The sequence below is a fragment of the Trichoplusia ni genome, chromosome 3 (genome assembly GCF_003590095.1).
Source record: "Trichoplusia ni isolate ovarian cell line Hi5 chromosome 3, tn1, whole genome shotgun sequence".
NCBI lineage: Eukaryota > Metazoa > Arthropoda > Insecta > Lepidoptera > Noctuidae > Trichoplusia > Trichoplusia ni.
Window position 1 is genome coordinate 17492111 of NC_039480.1, and position 22698 is coordinate 17514808.

Consider the following 22698-nt stretch of genomic DNA (forward strand, 5'->3'; position numbering starts at 1 on the left):
TATTAATAGCCTTCTAATTTGTTTCTAATATAAAAGGCAAGTGGGGAGCGCACCGGTGTACATAACAACCTAATCAGTGTGCAGTGACCATGTGATTGGGTTCCGGATTCGATTCCCGATGTATAGAAATATTGGTGTGAGTACTTAATATATTTGTTTGACTTAATATGCGTAGGTATAGAAAGGTATGCCAATAACATGGAAAGAAATCTTTTTAAAGAAGACGATACACAAAAAATGCTAAATTGCATAAAACCTTTATCCAATGTAACCAAACAATTATATTAATAGCAATAATAAAAACACTACAGCCTCGAATTAAAAAAGAACGTGCTGTCAATTTGACAATTGAATACAATTTATCTTGTTATTGTAACTATTAAAATAATTTGGGGGTTATTACCGCCAACATGTCGAGAAAAACACTTGATAATTTTGTAAAAACCAATTTGGTGGCCGAAGTAGACCCCCTGGAATGTCCTTTTCGAGAATTTCGGGATAATGAATTACACTCCGATGCCTGGGGATTGGTAAATATTAGTGTTCCTATGTACAAATCCTTTCTTTCATATTGTAATTCGTAGTTCATAACAGTACTTCATATTTTTGGGCCTCTCCTGCCCAAAAATATGAAGTACTGTTATAGGTTCAGAGTTTATCACCACCTCTCAAAGTAGGTTATGCTGTTATATTTGTGGATATGAGGCGGTGCACTACAACACGATAAACGACATCAACAGATTTACTTTAACTGCTCGTAGGCCTCAAAATAAGTGATTTTGTCGGTAGCTATAACAGTTAAAAGAATACGTTGGAAATTTTAATTAGGCGCTTCCTAATTTGGCTTAGCATTGACTTTAGACACTTGACTAGATGCGCTGATGGTATATGGTATAAAGATGGATGGTATAAAGATTGGCGACGAAATCCCGGTACGCTGGAGTGGGGATGATTTTTTTTTCAGTGTCGCATCTTGTAGTTATAATAATGGACACGTATTTTTTATTCTGTCCCGTAAGCATAAATTGGTCAAATCACATTGAATGAAACTTGCGCGTGAAATCACAATTCGTATAAATCTTACGATATCGTTACGTCACAAGCCCCTTCTTAACTTTAGACCAGTTTATCTTTGACACTTTTTATCAATTTTGCGTCTAATATTTTTCAAGTATCTAACTTAGGGACCAAATAGTTGTTTACTTTTTAAACCCAGTCGTCATCCCTATTACATGGGCAGACGATTTACGAAAATGCAGGATATGGTGGTTCCGAAAGAAAAGAGACAGAGAAGTAGCTTAGCAGTGGGCTCTTTAAGACCGATACTGATTGACTAGACATTATTTGCATTGATACCGTCCCTGATGCAGAGTACAGCAGCCTTCAGAACACATGCTTTATACGTCAAAATGGCGGTAAAACCGCCCCACGACGGCCCCGGGCACGTGTGGGTGGACGACCAGACCCAACCCCTGCCGAGGTCAGTTCGGCAGTACTTGCATGGATGGATAAGAGCCGAAGAATTAGCAAACGATCGTTGGGATGCCGAAGTAGTTATTTATGAGGTACTTCATTTTATCTTATAGTCTTATTTTTTGATGGCTTGACTTATTTAAAAACGACTTGTCTTTTTACTTACTTTTTTTTTGTGGAGACGTAAATATAAAATTTATTTACTAGCTGTTGCCCGCGAATTCGTACACGTGATTAGAATTTTCCCCGTTTTTTCCACATTTTCCATTGTATCTTCGTTCCTATTAGTCGCAGCGTGACGTTATATAGCCTATAGCCTTCCTTGATTAATGATGACTTCCTTGATAATAAATGGTCTATTCAACACTAAAAAAATTCAATTCGAACCTGTAGTTTCTGAGATTAGCGCGTTCAAACAAACAAACTCTTCAGCTTTATATATTAGTATATAGAAAACAAATATTTTACATCTGTTAAACTGTAGAGGAACTCCTACCTGCCAGGAACAGTCATATTTGGGTAGGCGTAGTTACGAAGTCCACTGATTAACTGGATTGTTATTGCCAACTTTAGTTATCAATAGCTTCTAATAAATCTATTGACTAAATATCAATATCACTATAATTATGCTCAAATGTTGCTCCTAAGTTGTTTGACCTCACGATTGACTCTCTATACAAAGAACGGAAGCAATGTCGATTTGAATATCTTCAAGGCAATTTCCATGTGTTTGTAATTGAACTGGATCATTTTTTATAATATGAATGTTTATGTAGATTATAACAACTATCAATGATCGCAATGGCCTACGACTTATAGTTCGAAGCAAAAATCCGTTTAGTATGTACCTAAAGGATAAAATAGGACACAATTTTGCTCCACTGTCTGTCCGCCTGTCACCAAGCTATATCTTATGAAAGGTGTTAATTACATTATTCTCACAAATAATGTATTTCTGTTGTGATTAAACAAGAAATCCTAAAAAACAACTAAGATAATGAATGCATTTTTTATAGATGTAGGTATATACAGAACTCTTCAAATGCATGTGTGACTCACACTTAGCCGGTTTGTATGTTTCCAGTTCTCAGTCAATTTATTTTGTAACAGGAAAACAATGGAGGCAGAATGTCAATAGTTGATATGCAGCTGAGTCACGCTCAAGTCCTGATGAGATCCTCATTCTGCAGACGTGTGCTGTCCGCATGTTTCATACTGGAAAGGGTCGAAGGACTTATTGTAAGTATTTTGGTGAAAAGCGGCATTAGCCAGTTGACAACAGCACCAGAACACCCGGTTGTCATTAAAAAAAAAAGATTTATTCGCACCTTTATTTCACCTTTTTTAGGTGTCCAGGTCCTAGAAAATGCCTCAAATAGAATGCCACGTGACCAAAACGCTATGTTTAGCCAAAAAAATAATAATGTCAATATGAATCAATCGCTCTCGTATCCTTTAATGGAATAACTTCTATGATCTCGAACTTAACAGTATTGTAATGTTTGCAGGTGGAACATCAATGGGAGAACTTTGTGTGCAGCTTTTCTCCAGAAGGGTGGAGAGCGAAGTATCACATCTATTCTCCTGGTACTAGGGCGGGAGGTGGATTAACTCATAAACCAGGTCTCTCAAAAAATGGTAAGAATTTAGGCTTAAAACCAACTGTTTGCTGAAATCACTTACAAGACGATGCTTCGTTCGTTGGATTCATATACATTTAAGTATGCATTTGGTTAGGAAGCCATCATTAACTTTGTTAGGCTGGTTCAAAGAAATGTTATTTTGTACTTTACATTGTATGGATGGATTGTCTAATTTGAAGGTTCACCAAAAGTGCTTGCAAAAAATACTTTTATATTTAAATCAGGGGTAGTGGATCGTTCTAGGTGTTTATTTATGTTATAATAGTAACTTTAGACATGCCAAAAAATATATTGGCAGTAACTTGCACAGTACTTTCCACAAGAAACAGCTCAGTGTATTAGTACCGTAGTAACTTTATGGTTGGGTCCTAAACGAATTACCTCACAGCAAGAACATAAACACATACTTTCCTTGCACACGTGTGGAAACCATCAAACCACTTATAAAGGGACGAAAACAACTTCCTTATGGCCAAATACGGCATTCTTTGAAAGTAGGAAACGGACTGACGATGTGTCGTTTGAATCACAAGGATGGAGGAAAATATACATTCCCAATGAATTCTTGGACCTAAAAAAAGGAACAAGCATGTGAATTGGTCATTATGATAAATCCAACAAAATCTTCTTTCCTCTTAATTGTTAACATAATGTATATATCTTCAAACCAAACCAAAGTCTACCAAATTTAAAAGATGTCCCGTTTTCAAAATTTCTGTATACTCATTTTCATCAGGTTGCTATCTCGTCCGTCTTTACTACCTTGGAGCGTGGCGTTGTGTGTGGGTCAGTGATCAAGTGCCAGTGGATGCTATAGAGTCTCCTCTGCTTCCATTCTCGCCGCTTCTGACCCACGCACCGGCATCCAAACCGAAGCAGGCCCCGGCGACGGTGACCGCCAGCGTGGTGTATTTGTGGCCTCTGCTTCTTTGCAAGGTACGTAGAATAACAAGGGATGCTGAAACATTATGTTTTTCGTTTGCTGGTAAAGAATTGTACTCTCTGACTGGGTACTGACTGATTTTGCGACTTCCGTGATGAAGCTAGCGAAAACAGACATCTTTTAGTAAGAGAGATTTTAATTAGGAGAAAAGATCAATACCAAAAATGCCTAGCATTGGAGTAAAAAACCAATATATGTCAACTTTAATTCGTAAAAACACCATGAATCATTTATGTTAATATCGCATTTAATGTACAGATTTGCATCTGTGCAGTAAACCCGCATTATTTTATAAATTAAGGTTTCCAGCTATTGTTAGCTGCACCCAGCATGCAGATTTAACGTCTTTAAAATTCCACTAAACAAAAGTATAATTTTATTCACATTTAAAGCCCTAGACTTTTCAAACCGTAGCCTGTCTTTGTTCCAAGGAAACGTTGTGTAAGATATTTCAGTTATTTATTGAATAAACAAACAAAATTACTACCTTTCTATCACAAAACGAATAAATAATAGAGTTATCAGTGCCTTATAATGATCGTGGTCGGTGGTACTGAGAGCTGAGCTGTGCTGAAAATGAAGAATGTTTGATGCTTCTTATCTTCCTCCTGCAAAATGGCGGTAGGTTTTTGCAAAAAATCTTTTGGGTTAGAACAGAACTGAATAACATCAACGTTTTATTGTAAGCTAGGGAAATGCCGGCAACTTTCAAACCCACGTTTTATTTTTTAATTTAAAATATCAGCTTCACTTCAGCCTCGTGTCAGGCATTAAGTGGCCAGCTTCCAGTTATAAAATCTATACAGCTGTTACCAACCCATTCCTCGCTCATCTCCCATCGGGACCGCAAACCATCAGTAACCGCTCGTTTATTGCGAAATAAATTGGAGATTTATACTCCGGTTACCGCAAACGCCGACGATGTAATTGAGCGCTGTGCCGCAGAATTCCTAATGAGAAAGTATTTCGATGGCAGTAGCTACTGAAATTACTTGATGGATGTAAATTAGGTTCTTTTATTATTTAAGTAACAGAGCTGGAGTTATGTAGGTTAGGTAAGATCTTTTTGGAACTAAAAGTATCGACTGGTCTTGGTAATTTTGAGGTTACATTGAAAGCGTCTGTTTCTGGTGTTGTGTCAAGATTCATTTGAATTTTGGGAAAATACTTGAAAGGAATTCGTTCTTTCCGCTTTACATTCCATGGAATAATTCAAAAGAGCTTTAACCATATGATTTTATTACCTCACATGAAAACACGTTTATCAGACAATGTTGCATCAAGCCTGAAGGCTAAAGGCCTATGGCATATTCAGGTCAACACAATATATCTACTTTGCATCCCATTTGGCTAAGCCACCTCCAATCACATCAAAACTGGTCCCTGAGTATACAAAACACACGAACGCCTACCGAAAATATTCGTGTCACGCGAACGACTAATTGCTAATCCAAATCAAACAGGCGCTGCTCAAGTTGGCTGCTCCTGACATGAATTCGGATGAAGAATCGGATGTTGTTGAAGACGAATCATTACCAGAACTTAACATCTTTCATGCCCTTACAGGAGCTATGGACATGAGATACCTTGTTGAAGGTAAACCGATTAATATTCTAAGAGACCATCAATTGATATTGATAGACTAAAATAAAATATGCTCTCGTGTATGTATGAAATTGGACACGATACATAGTATAGGTCGTAGTTTTTATGTCATTTTTTTCTTTTTTGACTTCAAGTGTCAAATTTTAATGATTGGATTTGGTGATGCTTTTTTACGTAATTTTTTTAAACTTGATTAAAAGATAAGGAAACTCTTTGGGGCCTCATCACGAGAGAGGTGCAGGTGTTCTCGTGGGATGACGATGATGAGACTCAGCCCAGTACCATCAAGTCTAGAAGCACTAAGAAACCAACTGCAAGGGACGCAGCTGCTGTCAGAGTAAGATATTTTCTTTTTCTTGAAAAAGTACTGCTACTAATACTCTTGTTCTAAGTTTCATCCTTTTGTTCTGGGGGGTTTCACATACATTCCAATCCTTTTGATCACACAAATGCTTGCTCTACGCGGGGATAAACCCCGCAAGGCTGCAACACATCGCGTACTTTGGGTTTGGTGATGCAAATGATACTATGGAAGACTTTAAACAATTTAACATTTGAATTTGACATGCTCAAATATTGTTTTCGCTTAAAAACGTGCATTAAAGGAAAATAAAGTCATTAAAAAATTTTAAAAATAGACTTTAGAATATTTAAAAATATAATTTCTTACATTTTATTTGGCTTGGTGGTTTCTGCCCCCGTGCATTTAGATTTCAGTAACGTTTATCAGATCACAAACATTTTATATTAGTATCTGTGTCAGAGTTTATTACATCGTTTGTTTTAACATCTCCCGTGACACGAAACCCTGTTGTAGGTTAATTAAGCGTTTAATATTAATTGTTCTGTGTCAACAAAGATTTTAAGCGAACGAAGTTAAGTCTAGTACCCACATAAATATTCATTACTTTATGTTGGTCACATTTTTGATATGGCTAAGGACAAAATGAAAATTTATTAATTTACGTTAAAATAACTTTTGTTTACAGTGTAAAATATTATTAAATGAGGCAATGGTTCAGTCACGCGTATTTATCGGTATTGCCCTACTAGTTTCGTACCCAACCGGAGTCCTAAATCATGAGCTGAAGCAGCAGGGCCGCGCGTCGAACTCGACTCTGGTTGGGTCGATAGTCACTATAAAAGATTAAAATATGCCTCTTATTGTAGAAGACTTAAAAAAATATCACGAAAATAAAACAAGCTGTTTTCTGCTTCTTCAAAGTAAAGATTTTCTCTTATAAGCAATCGAATAGCGACAGCCAATCGGGTGAAGCTACTTTTACCAAAAATCTTTTATCTCTTCAGCGGCCGACCATGACGTATATCGTGATTAAAGACACTGAGCATCTACCTTCCTACTATCTGCCTGGCATAACTCCTGGACACGAGATGAGTCTGCTAGTCAGTATGGCAAGAGATCTACCTCTCAAAAAGCCTTTGCCTGAACCAGGTAATAACGTTCAAGCATGCTTATTATCTACATATTATATTGCTGCTCCCATTCTCCAACAGGATAGTCTCTAGAACAGGAATTGGTAGACGGTATGGTGTAGTTGTTAACTTTGTTACTTAAATTCACACCTATTCTTCAATCCTACTCTCCTTATTAACGGATTTTGTTTTAGAGGTGGCGTTATGGAAGTACTACCGCTGGGTGGACTGGGCTCGTAGACACGGCCTGTATGAGGCTTACGACTGTCCTCGAACCAAGTTCCTGAAGTGCAACGGTCTTATGAAATTATCCCATGCCCCTCACCTTTTGGATGTTCAGAGTACGGAGTCGGTGAGTGAAGAAAACTATTCTAGATAAACCAAACATTGTTCGTCATTGACTCACTGTATATTATGCTTGCAGATAACTCTTGGTTTCATTGAAGAACATGTGAAGAGCGGGACTGGGGTAAGAATTAATTTATTTAAATGTTAAATTTAAATCACAACAAAACTTAAAATGAATTTTAGCCAATAGCCATAAATGCGACTTGTAGTATTCTGCCTAACTTGACTATGGCAATGAGTCTTGATTTAAGAGCATAACATATAACTGCACTGGATGTCATTTCTTTAATAATAAATACACGACAGGGAGATGAACCGAGAAAGAAGGAAAAAAAACTGAGGGAACTAACGAAATCAGCGATACAAGCTGCGAACTTAGCAATGCAGGCGCTAAAGGAAGAACTAAGGGAATGGGTGCAGTTTGATATGGTAAGATTATGTTAATAATCTAGTAAGTTTGGTAAGAAACGGTTTTGGTAAGCTAAACTTTGTGTTGCCGAGTCTTAGCTGTTCAGAGTACGCCTTTTTGTATCTTAGTACGATTTTTGTTTACACCTCTCGTGGGTCCGTCGCCTTGCAGCAAAAATAATGTCGAAAAGAAGTTTATAAGGAAAAAAAAAAGAAAAGCCTTTTCTAGCTTTGAATGTTAAAATGAGAATCGTATTACAATTTTAATCAACATCTTTGAAAAGACGAGTAGCCCCCCTTTCTATGTAACTACATACATATGTAGCATTCTTATTAAGTCATCATGCTTAGTAAGCGTAGGTTAATCAATGTAAAAGGGTCGTGTTTATTTATAAAAGCCCCTAAATAAAATGAGATTAAAAAAAAACTATATGTTTCATTATTGATATACTAAGCTCTTCTAATATTTTATTTCTAGGTTGCAACTTTAGTAAATGCCATCCACGTGATTTACTACCCTTCGATGTATCAAAGCACATCAGCCGGTAGCAATCCTCCTCTACGAATCACAAAATCTGCTAACCAACGACTTTCCGACATAGTTGCACCGAAAGCAGCACCACTTTACCTTCAGATTGATGGACCTGAGGGTAACAAACTAAGGCTGTCCTTGAGTACCATGCATCCTAGAGTTCTACTCAATACGGGAACAGCTGTAGAGGATTATATAGAGTCAGCTTATGTTATTGTGGAGAGATTTGAGTGGTTCGTTGACACTGCGGTACCTATACCTAAGGCTTACGTCAAAACACGAGGGTATGAGACTGTTGAAGTGGATTTTCAGCCTGGAAGACACTTTTGTAGGTAATGCTTTTTAGTATTACTTCTAAAATTGAATTTTGTTAAAAAATCAGCTCATCATTTTGATTTGTTATCATTTCTAAAAATTTTGAGTTCTGAATTGTTTTTAATGTTCTAGGTTAAGGTCAAAGTTTTCAGTTTATTGATGACAATATACAACATGAGATTTCTTACAAAACACTTAATTGCATTAATTTGTACGAAAATAAATTTTTGAGTGTTCTTTTGAGTACGTTATTAGGCTAAGTTTGGCTATGATAGGTAACAGGGGTGTTGTATATTTAATGCCAAAAAAGGTTGTTTTTCTCGTAGTAAATGTCAAATTACATCTCAATTATTCTGTACCAAATAGGTAATCAAAGTGATATGGAGCCACATTAAAAGCTGGTACATAATGTGGAGTTAAATGACTTATAAGGGGTGAATATGAGATTTTTTTATGGACGATGCCATAATAGATTGTATTATTAAAATATTATATAGTACAATGCACTTTAAGTGGCAATAGAAGGATAGCGACTTTACTTTCTAATAAATTAATGGTGATTATTTCAGAAAATAATGCTTTACTTAATTTAGTAATAAAGTTGTCTGTTACTGAAATAAACAAAAAACATTAATACCTGCAATGCATCTATTAGAAATCTAGCTAAATCTGCAACGCTGAACCGTTACTGCGAGTCATAGGTGACCATTACAATTTTAAATTTGAATTATCCTTCGAATATTTTTTGCCAGGATCTGGACTCATTCTCGAATGAATTGGCATATAATGCTTATCAGTGATTCGTCACTACTCGTTGGCACCAGAGATGTAATTCAAGGGGCTGCGGTCCGTGAATGCCCTTGGGCGTCCAGGTTCCTATTAGGTCTTGGAGCAGCCTTCAATAACTGGATCAAAATCAATCGGTCAAACACAAATCTTGCCCAGCAAGCCGACAAAGAGTTTTTCAGGTACGTTTTTTTTTCGTATTTTATGCAGTAAATTAGTGGTTCATTACCAGAACGGTTTTGATTACTTGTATATTTCGATATGATTCAGCTCGCGAACCAAATTCGTCTTCATTGGTTTCGCAGGTCTTATCTTCCGGACTTAACCTGGGATAACAAGGTTGTGGGCTACGACCGATCTCTACTCCACTGGATGTTCAGGCAAGCTCTTCAAACCCATCTGTCCAGAAGGTTAGGTCACACAGAGATGAAAGTGACTTGTAACGTTTTGAGGAAATATTTTTGCGATCCCGATTTTGGGTTTCCTACTAAACCGTTGCCTCCTAGATCTTTGAGGGAAATTGTTAATATGGATATTTGTGACTGTATTATGCCTGAACCTGAACAAGTAGAGATGGTAGAAGAGCAGCTTGGAGAAGTAGAACAGGTATAAAATATTTGTTTCATCTTAACCTGAATTGCATTGGCTTGGAAATATTTTCATGCTTCTTGTCTTTAATCCACCTATAAGGTCGAAGAGAAACCCATAGTAGAACCTGAAGTTATGGAAAAGCTATTAAAGGAGCCAGAACCTCCGATATTTTCTCAAGTTTGTGAGCTGGCGACAGAGGAGGTGCCTTGTGGTTTACTAAAAGATGAAAGAGAGAAAGTTATAAGGAAACACGAGGCGGCTACTGTGTTACAAGCTCATTGGAGGGGAACGTGGGCGAGGAAATGTTTGAATTCAAAAGCAACATTTACACCCGATGTTATGAAACATGTAAGTATACAGCATAGATTTTTTATAGGTAAGAATTTTCAGTGCTAATATATGACTTGACTTGACAAATATAAATATTTTGTCAGATTAATTTTTGTATTATTACTTTAGATTCAAGAACACGCTTTTGGAAACATGGATGCACTATCGGGTCTTATGAACGAATTCTTCGGAATGTACCCTGGAGCGAAGTATGCTTATTCTGTGGCTTCGGCTCTCAGTGGAGTGTACGGTTTAGCTCAACACAGTGGGCTTACTCCAGTGACTCCTAAATGCAAGTGGATCCCCTTTTTTCAAGGAGTTTTTTATTGCCATGCTTACGTCAAAGTCCATTTTGATGTTATCAGCAGCGTACCTCATTGCACATTAGCTGTGTATGATAACGATACTGGACATCAACTACCTCAAGCTTACAACACTCATATCACCTTTGATTTTCATCCGAATTTTCTTGGGTAAGATTTTATTTAAAACTTACCAAGTGATATTTTGAGTGAATGATGTAGATAATAATATATCGAAATGTTAATCTAGAATGTCAAAAGTCAAGCTTTAACAAACGTATGCTATACATAGACTATAAGATCGAGCTTAGCTGATATAATACATTGAATCAAATTAAATTCTTCTTTCAATTCCTCAGCTACACGGTCATGGGGCACGGTACGCTTAGCCAAGTCTCGGGTATTCATTTTGATGCCCACTGGCAGCTTACTGTCATGTCTTGTTTCGAGGGAGCTTTCCACATCTGTGATAACGAGGACCCTTGTAGGGAACTATCTCTACCTCATGCTTCTAAGCTACACGTTGACGAAATATTTTTGCCAAATAGAAGAAATATTCTGGGAGGAATTCAGATTTCTGTCACCAAGCATGAGTCAGTTGGTTTCAGAGTATCTGCAACGTCACCTGATGTATGTTTATATCATATTATGATTCTTTTTTTTGAGCTAGAAGCTTCTTCAATAAGAATTAAATAATCAGTCTTGTTTAGGTACATTTATACTTCCACCGACCAGCAACGATTTGCGTCTTCACTGATTCACTACATTCTGTCTTGCATCTGGAGTTGTTTTTTTTTAATGATTAAAGTTATAATTACAGTTAGAAATGGTAGCAACGCTACGGACAGTAACACACGAAGGTCACAGTGAAATATTATCAAAATGCACGGGTAAAGGTGAAATTCATTGGCCATACATTCGCTTGGAACCCACACCTACAGCTGTACATAAAACGCGATCCATGTCCCACGGTAATGTAGTGAGTAATAATTATGTTTCTTTTACAATTATCAATGATCGAATTAGATTAAATAATGATAATTTAACGATTTGGATGAATGCTTCCGTTTGGTTTGGTGCCTTATTTATGTTACATCTCATAGGGTCAGCAGTACGCGTTGACAAGTGCTCGATCTTTAAACAAAGCAGCTAAGACAAGAACTGCTGCTAGTTCCAGGAACCGATCAGTCACAAAGGTTTGCTCATTATTATTTTTTTCTTTTTATTTAGTTTTTTCTAAGTAGAAGATGTCACCCCGATGATATACAGATATTTTAAAAATTACCACTAACATAATATAATAATCTAACTAGTGGCCTGCCCGCAATTTTGGCCTGATACTTTGGGCATTCCACTGTAAGACATTTAATTTAATTGGTTTGTTAGCCATCAGACCTTACAAAAAGTTGAACAATGCTTTTATCCACGGCCACTCGGAAACAAAACTTACAGACACAAGTGTTAACCATTCTAGGCACAATTGAAATACACATCTTATCTTATTATTTAGACTAGTCTTTTTGAGGTAGATAACTTCTTTTATTCTGGACCACAGCTCATTGAAAGATGGACGTTCATCGATATCCTCTCCTTGGGTACTTGGTCATATTTAGGCGTCCCTGAGCTCCAAAATATCCAGTCATCTTTTGAACAGTCTTTTTTGGATTTCTGGGACTGTACTAACTTGGCTTTAGGAGCCTGTTCGTTATGAACTGAGGCCTTAGTCCGGGTAACTTGAGCATAACTAGAACGATGAGAGACTTCTGGGTTCGGTTTATCGGCTTGTAAGGGCTGTCCATTATTTACTTACAACTTTACCACCCCACAGCTGCAGTGAACCTGACAGCTGAACCCATTCAGCGAAACCCAAGTAACAAATTGACTGAAATAAAACAATAAATTATTTCACAAATACTTACGATACTTGGTTGTTAAATGCTTTCATGATTTTCCTTTGACGGAGAGCATTCAAAAACTTACAGGTGATAAGTATTGACAGAAAAAGGTATTTTATTAAGTGTCGTTAAAGTTTAATGTTTAAAGATTTAGTAACAATTGCCTTTACCCCTGAAAATAGTGGCCGTTTATTTGATTTTGATAACATATAATTTTATGCTTTCAGTTACCAAGATCTATAATCCAGGAGCCAAAAATATATTCTATCGAGTGAGTTATGTTTCTACTTTGTGTATATGTTTAGTTTATATTTTCAAATTCAGTATCTAACCTGTACTGTTGTACACTTCATAATCCACTTCTAAAGATAGTAATTTCTTCTTATAGGGTCGTCTGTCCCATGGGATGGCCATTGACTTTAGCCCAATGGAAACGAGTGGACGAAGTTCGTAACTCTCCAGACTTTGCGAAAGTTGAAGCTCCCGTAAAGAAGCCTGCTGCCAAACCTGAAAAGGTACAGTAATCATACATCCTGTCCATTTTAAGGTTAACCTTTTGATAGGTTGTCAAATTACTCAAGTAGGGAAGCCAGGTAAGATTAGGTAAGAAAATAGTGGAAGAGGACGGAGAAGAACCGGCTACAGCTGGATTTAAAATATCAAAATGAAATTAAAAACGTTTGTTAACATCTTTGTACGTCACGTATTCTAAGAGTATTTCTATCATCGCTGGTTCGGCTCCATCGCTATATTCAAAACGTCTTTATGACAATCACATTTTTGAGTTACAAAAATTCGTGCTTCAAATCTCCAATCCTTATATCCGTAGGCGGTGAAACCAGGTTCAGCTAAAGACAAAGACAGAGACAAAGAAAAAAAAGAGGAAAAGCTGCCGGTGCAATTCACGCAGAATCCTCCACAACCTGGCGATGCTTTTGTGGAATTGGAATGTGCTTTGGCTATCAATAGTGGTGCGACGGCGAAAAGAGAAGATGATCGGGACTTGGAGTTTACTGCAGCAAAAAAGGCTTGGGATGCAAAGGAGCACGGGAGAAACCTAAGAGGTGCTCAAATCAGGTCAGTGGGACAGTTCAAGGTTAGGTTGGAAAAACGAAGAAAACTATTGCTATTTATAAAAACAACAGAAAAATTTTAGGTATTTGTGTGATTACTAATAATTGTCACAAACAGACAACTATTTATTGGTGGCAATTACTGTCTGTAGAGGTTTCTTCTGATTTCATTCTCATGTCGTTTTAGAAAAGAGTTCCGCACTGAATTTATGGTGGTCCCGCCGCCTATTAAATCGGAAAGCCACGTCAGCACCGCCGATGCTGTGAGTAATTCCTGTAGTCGCAATAATGTAACAAAAATTTTCTAAACCCGCTGGTTGTGACAAGCGTAGGACACGCATTTGTGTGTTCCACGAATGCTTGTCCTGAGTGTGAGAGTGGGTGTCTATTTGCATGTGATTTGTATGTTTGTGAAACCTCCCGCGACAAAAGGATTTAATTTCTTAATGCAGGTAAAATATTTTTTTTGTACAATTTTCACACATCGACATCTAGTCTTAATTTTAAAGCTTGTATAACAACTGATCCTGTACATTCTGTTTGTCCTTTGTGGGAATGGAAACCATCTTAGGTCACAAAAACATTATATGTATACCTAATTCGTTTATTTATTTTCCAAGTAATTTAAAATTCATTTGTTATTCGATAATATAATTTCCTCAGGAAACTACGATTTTCGATGAAATGGTTGGGGAAGAAGACAAAGGAAAACGTAAGATTAGTTACGATTTTTTTTTATAAAAAATATTTAAAATATTACATAGATTTTATTTATTATTTCCAGATGAAGAAGACGTCCCCCCTCAAGGACCGTCGCCTGCCTCGGAAAGTGGATGTATGTTATCTTTAAAGATTTTACTTTCACTTGATGCATTAACTTTATATAAAATACTAGCTGTCCCGGCGAACTACGTACCGCCTAACAGTCGATGATCACAGTGGAGACAAAATATTAGGGGTTATGAAAAATAGACAGTAACCGATTCTCAAACCTGCTGAAAACGCATATAAAATTTGGTTAAAATGGATAAAGCCGTTTCGGAGGAATACGTTAACTAACATCGTGACACGGGAATTTTATATATTAGATTATCACCTTGCATTTTGAAACGGTTGATACTGCTATCAACATTTGATGCTTCATTATTGTGCCACATAGTCGGACTGCCGGACAAATTACCATCGTCTCCAAGGAAAAGCTTTTTAGAAATTACTATGGCGTAATAACTTTCGTGTCGTGAATTTATAAGTAGGTACGTAATTTGACTGGTGACACTGACGCTGCCGGGTCGGCTCGTTCTTCATCCCATTCTAATCATTAATAATACAGCCTATATTCGTCCCATTCCTGCACAGACTCTTCTCATGTATGAAGAGTCTGTACGGCAATGCGTTGCAAGCATTGCCGTACAACGACACAAAAGCGGCAGTTCAGGTTTAGTCAGTAAGAGTCTGACACTACCCATTTCGTCCTCCGGGGGAGTGGGTGTACATGAGGATGCCCCCGCCTTAACAAAAAATAAGGGTCTTCTCATATAGGATAGGTGTGAGCATTGATAACCACGCTAACTAACTGCGGGTTGGCTGTAATAATAAACGAAGTTTACCTTCGGAAAAGTCAAATTGGTGCTTTGCCAGCATTGGGGACGTTTTGCTCCTCGTGCATGCATAGAACCTCAAAGCCATGACGACTACTTCGACAAATATGACAAATAGTAAGTAAATCGTCAAAATCTGATGATGATTTTACTAATAAATTTCTTGCTATCGCAGTAATGGAAATGTCAGTCGAGAGTGAGGAAGAAGCCAGTTACCTGGCTATGCCTGAACAGCTTCGGGACAAATTCATTCCTCTGTTCTTCCTGCCTTTCTGCATGAAGGATAAAAATGAAGAAGAAAGGTTATCACTCTTTTACTTACAATATTTATTCTGCGAGGTCCATAGTGTAATTTAAATCTATACAAAGAAATTGTATTTTTGGTGTTTTTTACACACTAGCAATAGTTATATATTTACTGGAATCAAAACAATAATAATAATAATAATAAATCTTGGGACAACTCACACATGGTTATCTGATCCCAAGCTAAGCAGAGCTTGTGTTATGGTAACCAGACAACTGATAAACTTACTTATATATTTTTAAATACATAAATAATATAGATAAATTACACCCAGACACAGAACAAATGATGGTGCTCATCACACAAACATTTGTTCTGGGTGGGAATCGAACCCACGACCTCCGATATAGCAGTCAGGGTCACTAACCACTAGACCAACAGGCCAGTCTGACCAAACAAATAATTATTTTATTTTATGTGGGCCTATTTGAGGCACTTTTGTTAATATAAATTCACCAAAGTTAATATTATAAATATAAAAATGATATTACAAAACAAAACCGTAGAAAAACTAGAGTTACGCGTGCAGATCATCATCCGAATATCCTAATAGTATCCTAGTATTTATTAACACTGGATGTAGAAATAGACGGAAGTCGAGAGAAACGGAAGACAGAGTGCGGGAAAAAGAAGAAAATACATAATTTGTATTTAGTTTAAAGATAAATGATTTCACCAAATTCTGTCCAGTGTACTAGTAACTTCTGATATGGCTGAAGCTGCTAAGAAGGACAGGCACGCTCGTATCCAGGCGGCGAAAGAGCGCATGCGTGAGCTGCAGAAATATAACGAGGAACACGTGTTGGGTAGGCAGAAGCACCGGTGCCACCTGCTTGAGAAACTCGCTGTGGGTAGGTAGCAGAAAATATTTTTTATAATAGTATTTGTGATTTTTTGTTATTATGTGATAAAACAGATTGATTGGTCTTGGATCTTTCGAACAACTTGGAACTTGGAAAATTCCGATGCCAATGATATGCCTGAGCTGATATAATGGCAATAAAACCTAAGCTTCCAAGAAGAATATCCTAATCCTGTGACTGTTATGAATAATAGTTCTCCTGTTATGGGAACCTAGATTTCCGCATAGCCGCACAATAATGAACCTTAATACGTACTGTTTAGGGATTCATATCCATTGCAAAATGGGAATTGAGTCCGCTGTCTGCCTGTCACCAAGTTTTCTTATGAACTGCAATGATTAGGCAGTTGAACAAACATTTTTCACTTGTTCGAAATGTAACCTGAGCACTTTTTCCACTTTAGATGCACATTGGTGTCCAGCAATACAAGCTGTGCTGGAAGAGAGAGATGAATCTATTGCGACGGAGATTCTTAACCGAACTCTTTCTGCTACGAGGAAGAAGATGGAAGCGAAGAAACTGGAGACAAAGAAAGTTGAGGCGAAGAAGAAGTAACGTAGAATCTTCTTCCTCTGTTCCTTCTTTGTCAATTTTTCGATTGAGTTAAGATATTACGTAAGTCAGTTTATCAGTTATAATAAAATATTGTTTTGTTATTGTGTATTTTTAGTGTTTATTTGTTTTATTATACAATTTCTGAAGTACAGACTTTTTTAATTATTTAATTTAGAATATATCATAATCTTGTACCAGTCCTCTTCCCTTTTGAAGATGCTAGAATAGACGTTTTAGCAATGATTTCACGATTCCAGATAAAACCCATTTTTGTTATCATGAATTAATTGTTTTTAGCGTTTCCTTAGCAACTAGAACTTTTTCCCTTTAAAATATATAAACCAGGATCACTAAAAGTGTATGAAACTAGAAGGTTTTAGAATGCAATATAAAACGCGACGCACAGTTTAATAACCGAAGCATTTGCTCGACAAAAAAGTTAAATGGGACGAAAATCTGCACGATATTGCGCTCAAGTTAAAATATTTGTAAAACAATTTAATAACACGGACGCTACCTGTGACAAAATTTTATGTAAAGCTTTGAACTTGTAAATATGATGATGTGTGAACTGATGGAGATAAATTATATGATAGGATTCAAAGTAACCAAAGTGATGAAGAAAAATGTCATGAAATATTCCCTTTACAATAGTCTTGAAATGTGTTTTTTTGACATGACATTTTCGCTTAGAAAGAGGCGAAATTGTCATATTTTTTTATTTTTATTTTACGGCTGTTTATTCCATAATATCCGCCAAAGTATATTGAGACTAAGTTTATTTTACTTAGATCGATTCTGCATCGTCACCAACGACATGAGAACTAAAACTTAGTCGTACTATGTCGACACAGTCAAAACTAACCCCTAATAAGTTTGGATAGCAGCGCTTTATGCGTTTCGGACAAAGTTGCGATTTCCAGATGCAATAAATTTTGATTGTTGTTGCTACTTTCTCTGTGCACTTTATTTGAAATGATGTCTGTTTGAATTCAATTTTATTTGGGTCAATCTCGAACTCTGAGTGACAGTTGATAAATAAATATTTAAAAGTAATGACTCAAAAACAAGAACATTTTTAAGTATGTGAGTTTCTTTTTCTAAAGTACCTAAAGCTGAACAAACACAGCAATACCTAAATGGTTAATGATATTAATTAAAATAGATACATCTCGATAGATCCTGCTTCGGAACATCTATGGAAAAACTCACATTACATCACATCACATCACATTAAGTCAAAGGCCATTAATTCATACCCACCAACGAAAACTGCATTTAAGAATATAAGTCAAATCAGAAACAAAATTTAAAACCTAGTTCCATGAATTTCTGAAGAGTTTTTCTTTGCAAACTGTTAGCGAAGATTAGAGTAGGCGGCATCTGACATTTTTAACAGGATAGAACAAGGCAGCTGTGACGTCACACAACTGAATAACTTCGACGCTGAAATATTGAATCACTGAAGGCTTTTAGCTAAAAATCAGTGATTTATTTTAAACGAGGAAAATCTTGATTAATTAAAGTGTAAGGCGTTTATGTAAAAACCTTTTTCAATCTTTTTTTTTGATCATTGAGATTAGTATTTGCCAAGTTACAGGTTTTTCAGCTTATTACATTACACTGTAGAAGTTTTTTTTAAAAACGAGTCCCGCATTAGGGGCTCGTGTCGCGGGGGGTTTCATAATCATTCAAATCACGTTTCCAAAGACACATAGGCTCAGAACAAGCATTTGTTGATCACAATAATGCTGCGCAGGGATCGAACTCGCTACACATCGCGCTCAGTGTGTTTGGCGTGTGGGTCCACTACTCGGTTAGTGCAGTCAAGATTTGTAATAATGTAGACTGAATTTTTGATCCGTTATTGTTTCACCGTGAGATAGCGTAAAATACAGAACAGTACATCTTTTCATCAGCATGTCTCTTCTTATTGTAATACTAGCTGTTGCCCGCGACTTCGTCCCCGTGGATAGAAGATATAAGTTGTGATTTATACTTGCCCTGCTTTTTTTCACATTTTACATTGTATCTTCGCTCCTTTTAGTCGCAGCGTGATGGTTTATAGCCTAAATCCTTCCTCGATAAATGGTCTACTCAACACAAAAATATTTTTTCAATTTGGACCAGTAGTTCCTGAGATTAGCGGCGTTCAAACAAACAAACAAACTCTTCAGCTTTATATATTAGTATAGAAGTATGGATTAGTATAGATTCGCTTCTATTCTGACCCAATCTAACAAAATAACACTCCGAAACCTAATATCATCCATATATTCTAACGACGCAGACAAACATACCAGCTCCGTACACAAAAATGAAACCTCCTCATGAATGATAACCTTCCAATAAATTTCGTACACTTCTTAAAATATCCTTCAAAGGCCATCAAGAAAATTATTGGTTCCATTAAATATCACTTTAGCATCAATTTTATAAGATGCTCATCACAGCCGTTAAAATGTTGTGAATGGTATAAAGTGTCGCGCCGGCGTCTTGTTAAGTGGAATAGAAAATTTCGTCGACTTAAGGCGACAACGGATGACGGTTTTGTAGGGAAATGAGGACAGATACTGGCAAAAAGGGGAAAATAATGAATAATATGCATAATGGTTAGGAGAAAAACATTAAAACAAAAAAACCTGTTTGAGGGTTGTATGCCTCTCAGGCAACGTGTCCAGACGTTACGATATTATTAAATCAGCCTATATTTGCCTATTACTACGGCTAGATTTTGCTTTTAAATACTTTAGCTTTTTGATCTAAACTTTTTATTTTTACTCATTCCGTAAACACGGAATACAAATTTAAAAATGTTATTTTTTGCTTCCGAATACCCCGTTGGAGTACGGTAAACTAAATTTAGATTTCGGCAAAAAATAAACAACTAAATCCTTTTTTGAACGAGTTTGCAGAAATGTTTTTAAAACATGCAGCAGTACCTTTATAGTAATCCTATTGCAGTTTACTGTCGAACGAAACAGTTGTCCAAATAAAAACCTCGGAAAATGGATTTTACTCGCTACAAATGTTAGAATTATTTACGTTTTCCATGCTCATTTTTTTTGTTTTGTCGTTTTTATCGAACAGGATAGAATGGACAAGAGAAGATGGGAGATGTTTTAAAAGGATTTTATTTCAAAATTGTCATATATTTACCGGAATATTTTCTCTGTTTTAATTACTCAGCTTACGTAGCTTGCAGCATAATAATAATGTTGTGCATTTGTTTATGTATTGCAAAATATTTCGTGAAATAAAATGATCCCTTTGTATATTGAAAAATAGTTCCTTAAACATAATGAACCCATATATCATATTCTGTCGTACTAAATCTCTGCATCGCGGAAACAGTTACTTGACAAACAAAAGATCTGAAATCATGTCCAGTATTTTACGGGATCTTTAAACTAATGAAACATCGTATTAAGAACTGTATTAACGTTACTGGTCAGCCATCAATTCCATTGGTACTGGGAAAGTAATAAAGCCACACGGTTCACGCGGTCACAGCTCACGACTGTATGAGAGCTCACTGCAATACCAGATATTGGTTCTCTATCTCGGTCAAAGAATAGTTGAAGAGATGTGACTCTGGAGGTGCTAGGCAGTAATTAAAAGAAACATGCTTTGCAAGGAAGGCAAAAATATGAAGTATACAAACACAATACAATAACTAACTCATATGGAAAAGAAACGGGCAAGCGCTTGCTGGTTTGTTCAAATTTCAGATTCAAAACTTTGTTCTTTAATAAAGGTCAGAATTTTCCCAACTCCTTTGAGGACGGCTTTCAGTCTAATCGGATGCAGCTCAGTACCAATGTTTTACAAGAAGCGACTGCCTATCTGACCTCCTCAACCCAGTTACGTGAGCAATAGGATACACGGAGTAACTCGTTATGACATACCTAGAGGGTGGGTGACCCTCTAGGTATCTACAGACCAACCGTATGAAGCATAGATTAACCTATGACAGATCAACTTGTAAAGTTGTAGTATAGCCACGAGAAATAAATTCCTCTACAAGTTATTTATCATTGTTAAATAACATTCAGACTTCTTGTTTGAACTAGTCGGTTTAATCTGAGCATCGTGTCGTATCTACAGATGTCTAGTCCAATATAATCTTCGTTCTCACAAAATCTGCACGGATCACTAGTGTTATTGGATTTCTGGCTTTATGGTGTTCGACTGCCGGACAGCCGTTGTTATTATCACGTCGGATGAAAGGAAGATTTATATGCGCCAGAAGCTTAGGATCTGGGTTAGAACAATAGGTATTTTCATTCTGTTTGTTGCAGCGATGGTAAATTTGAGTCTATGATTTAAGTCTGTTTAGATTTTGAGTATTGAATGATACGGTTCACTCTCTTTGCTATTAATACTCAACTATGCTGATTTTATAACTTGTCTACAATATTTTTTGATGCTTAGTAATGAGTAAATTTTTAACGAGTTAATCCATTTTTTATTTAAATATATATCCTACGCTATGCGATTTGATCTTTGCCTCGCAATAATTTCAAAACCTCAAGTCTCATGCCTAAGGCACCTTGAAATATTCGTAAAAAAACACTGTTTACAAATTATGAAATAACTATCCCAAGAAAAAAAAATGATCTGACTCATCCCCAAGATAAGTATGAAACACTTAAACAGCCGTTGTTACTGTAATCTGTTACTAAGTGAATTGCGTAGGCTGCACCTTTAGCACTGTGTAAATAGTTAACAAAACACTAGGTTCTTGTTGAGACAGATGCTAAGTGAACTTTGATGAGCGGTCGCTAATGGTCGGCTAGGTGCAAATATAGGTGACTAGCGGACATGTACTTTTGATAAAGTACTTCATGTAGAACTATCCTAGATTCCTCTTGAATTTCCTACGTGTTTTGATGCAACTGGACTTACCAGATAAGGTATGTCTGCTATATTGGACGACTTTTTTCCCTAAAATATTCTAGGTGAAAATATTTATAGAAATTTGTTCAAGGTATCTGTAAGGTCTCAATACTTACCAAATACAAATTGGCACATACAAGTGTAGCATGTTTCATATATGTATGTTTTTAAGAATGAAAGTGAGTATTCTTATCAGTGCCGGAGTAAGGGCCACTGACACCCCGTGCGAAAATATTGTGGCACCCACTTGAGGGAAGCAATATCAAGTGTTAGTTTTTTGCTGATCCCAGGTAAAATTATATTAAGAATTTCATCTTTCCTTTAGCGTTACGTTTGGCGGTGGAAGTATTCCACCTCTAGCGTAGAGCACAGTTCTGAGGGTTTGCGCCAGGAGAGGCAAGAGACTCCAACTTCAGACCTTGGCGCCCCCAGAATTTTTTCGCCCTGGGCCATCGCCCCATCACGCCCCCCCCCCCCTAACGCCGGCACTGATTCTTAAGTTGTATCAGCTTTAAATACTGGTGTACACCCACCGCCATTTTTAATTAATAAATAGCTACAGAATTAACGTGTGTGTTTTAATCAAGGATATTACAGTTCTGTGGGCTTACGCAACCTGACATAAGTCCAAATACATAACAGTTATATCATTTCAAAAGGTAAGTGAGCATTCCTCTCCAGTTACTGCAATGATCCACTGTCATTTCGAGACCGAGATGCCGAACAGCCTTCCGTGCTTCATTTCGAAAAAGAAACGAACTTCCCTTTAAAATTTCCTCTTCACTTGGACCACACTTC

At 36.7% G+C, this 22698-nt stretch overlaps 1 protein-coding gene across 1 annotated transcript; it reads left to right on the forward strand.

The window, feature by feature from the left end:
- The first annotated feature begins 410 nt into the window (after positions 1 to 410).
- Positions 411 to 17109, forward strand: LOC113508735. The gene is made up of 28 exons (XM_026891818.1): positions 411 to 530; positions 1371 to 1565; positions 2584 to 2712; positions 2982 to 3111; positions 3853 to 4052; positions 5523 to 5655; positions 5865 to 6001; positions 6973 to 7117; positions 7293 to 7450; positions 7523 to 7567; positions 7753 to 7875; positions 8333 to 8718; positions 9454 to 9669; positions 9793 to 10093; positions 10178 to 10426; positions 10538 to 10881; positions 11070 to 11340; positions 11531 to 11689; positions 11814 to 11906; positions 12833 to 12876; positions 12994 to 13120; positions 13435 to 13730; positions 13833 to 13941; positions 14342 to 14390; positions 14463 to 14513; positions 15452 to 15578; positions 16274 to 16434; positions 16850 to 17109. The coding sequence occupies exons 1-28, from the start codon at positions 411 to 413 to the stop codon at positions 16999 to 17001; spliced, it is 4650 nt and encodes a 1549-aa protein (XP_026747619.1). The 3' UTR covers positions 17002 to 17109.
- The last annotated feature ends 5589 nt before the right edge of the window (positions 17110 to 22698 follow it).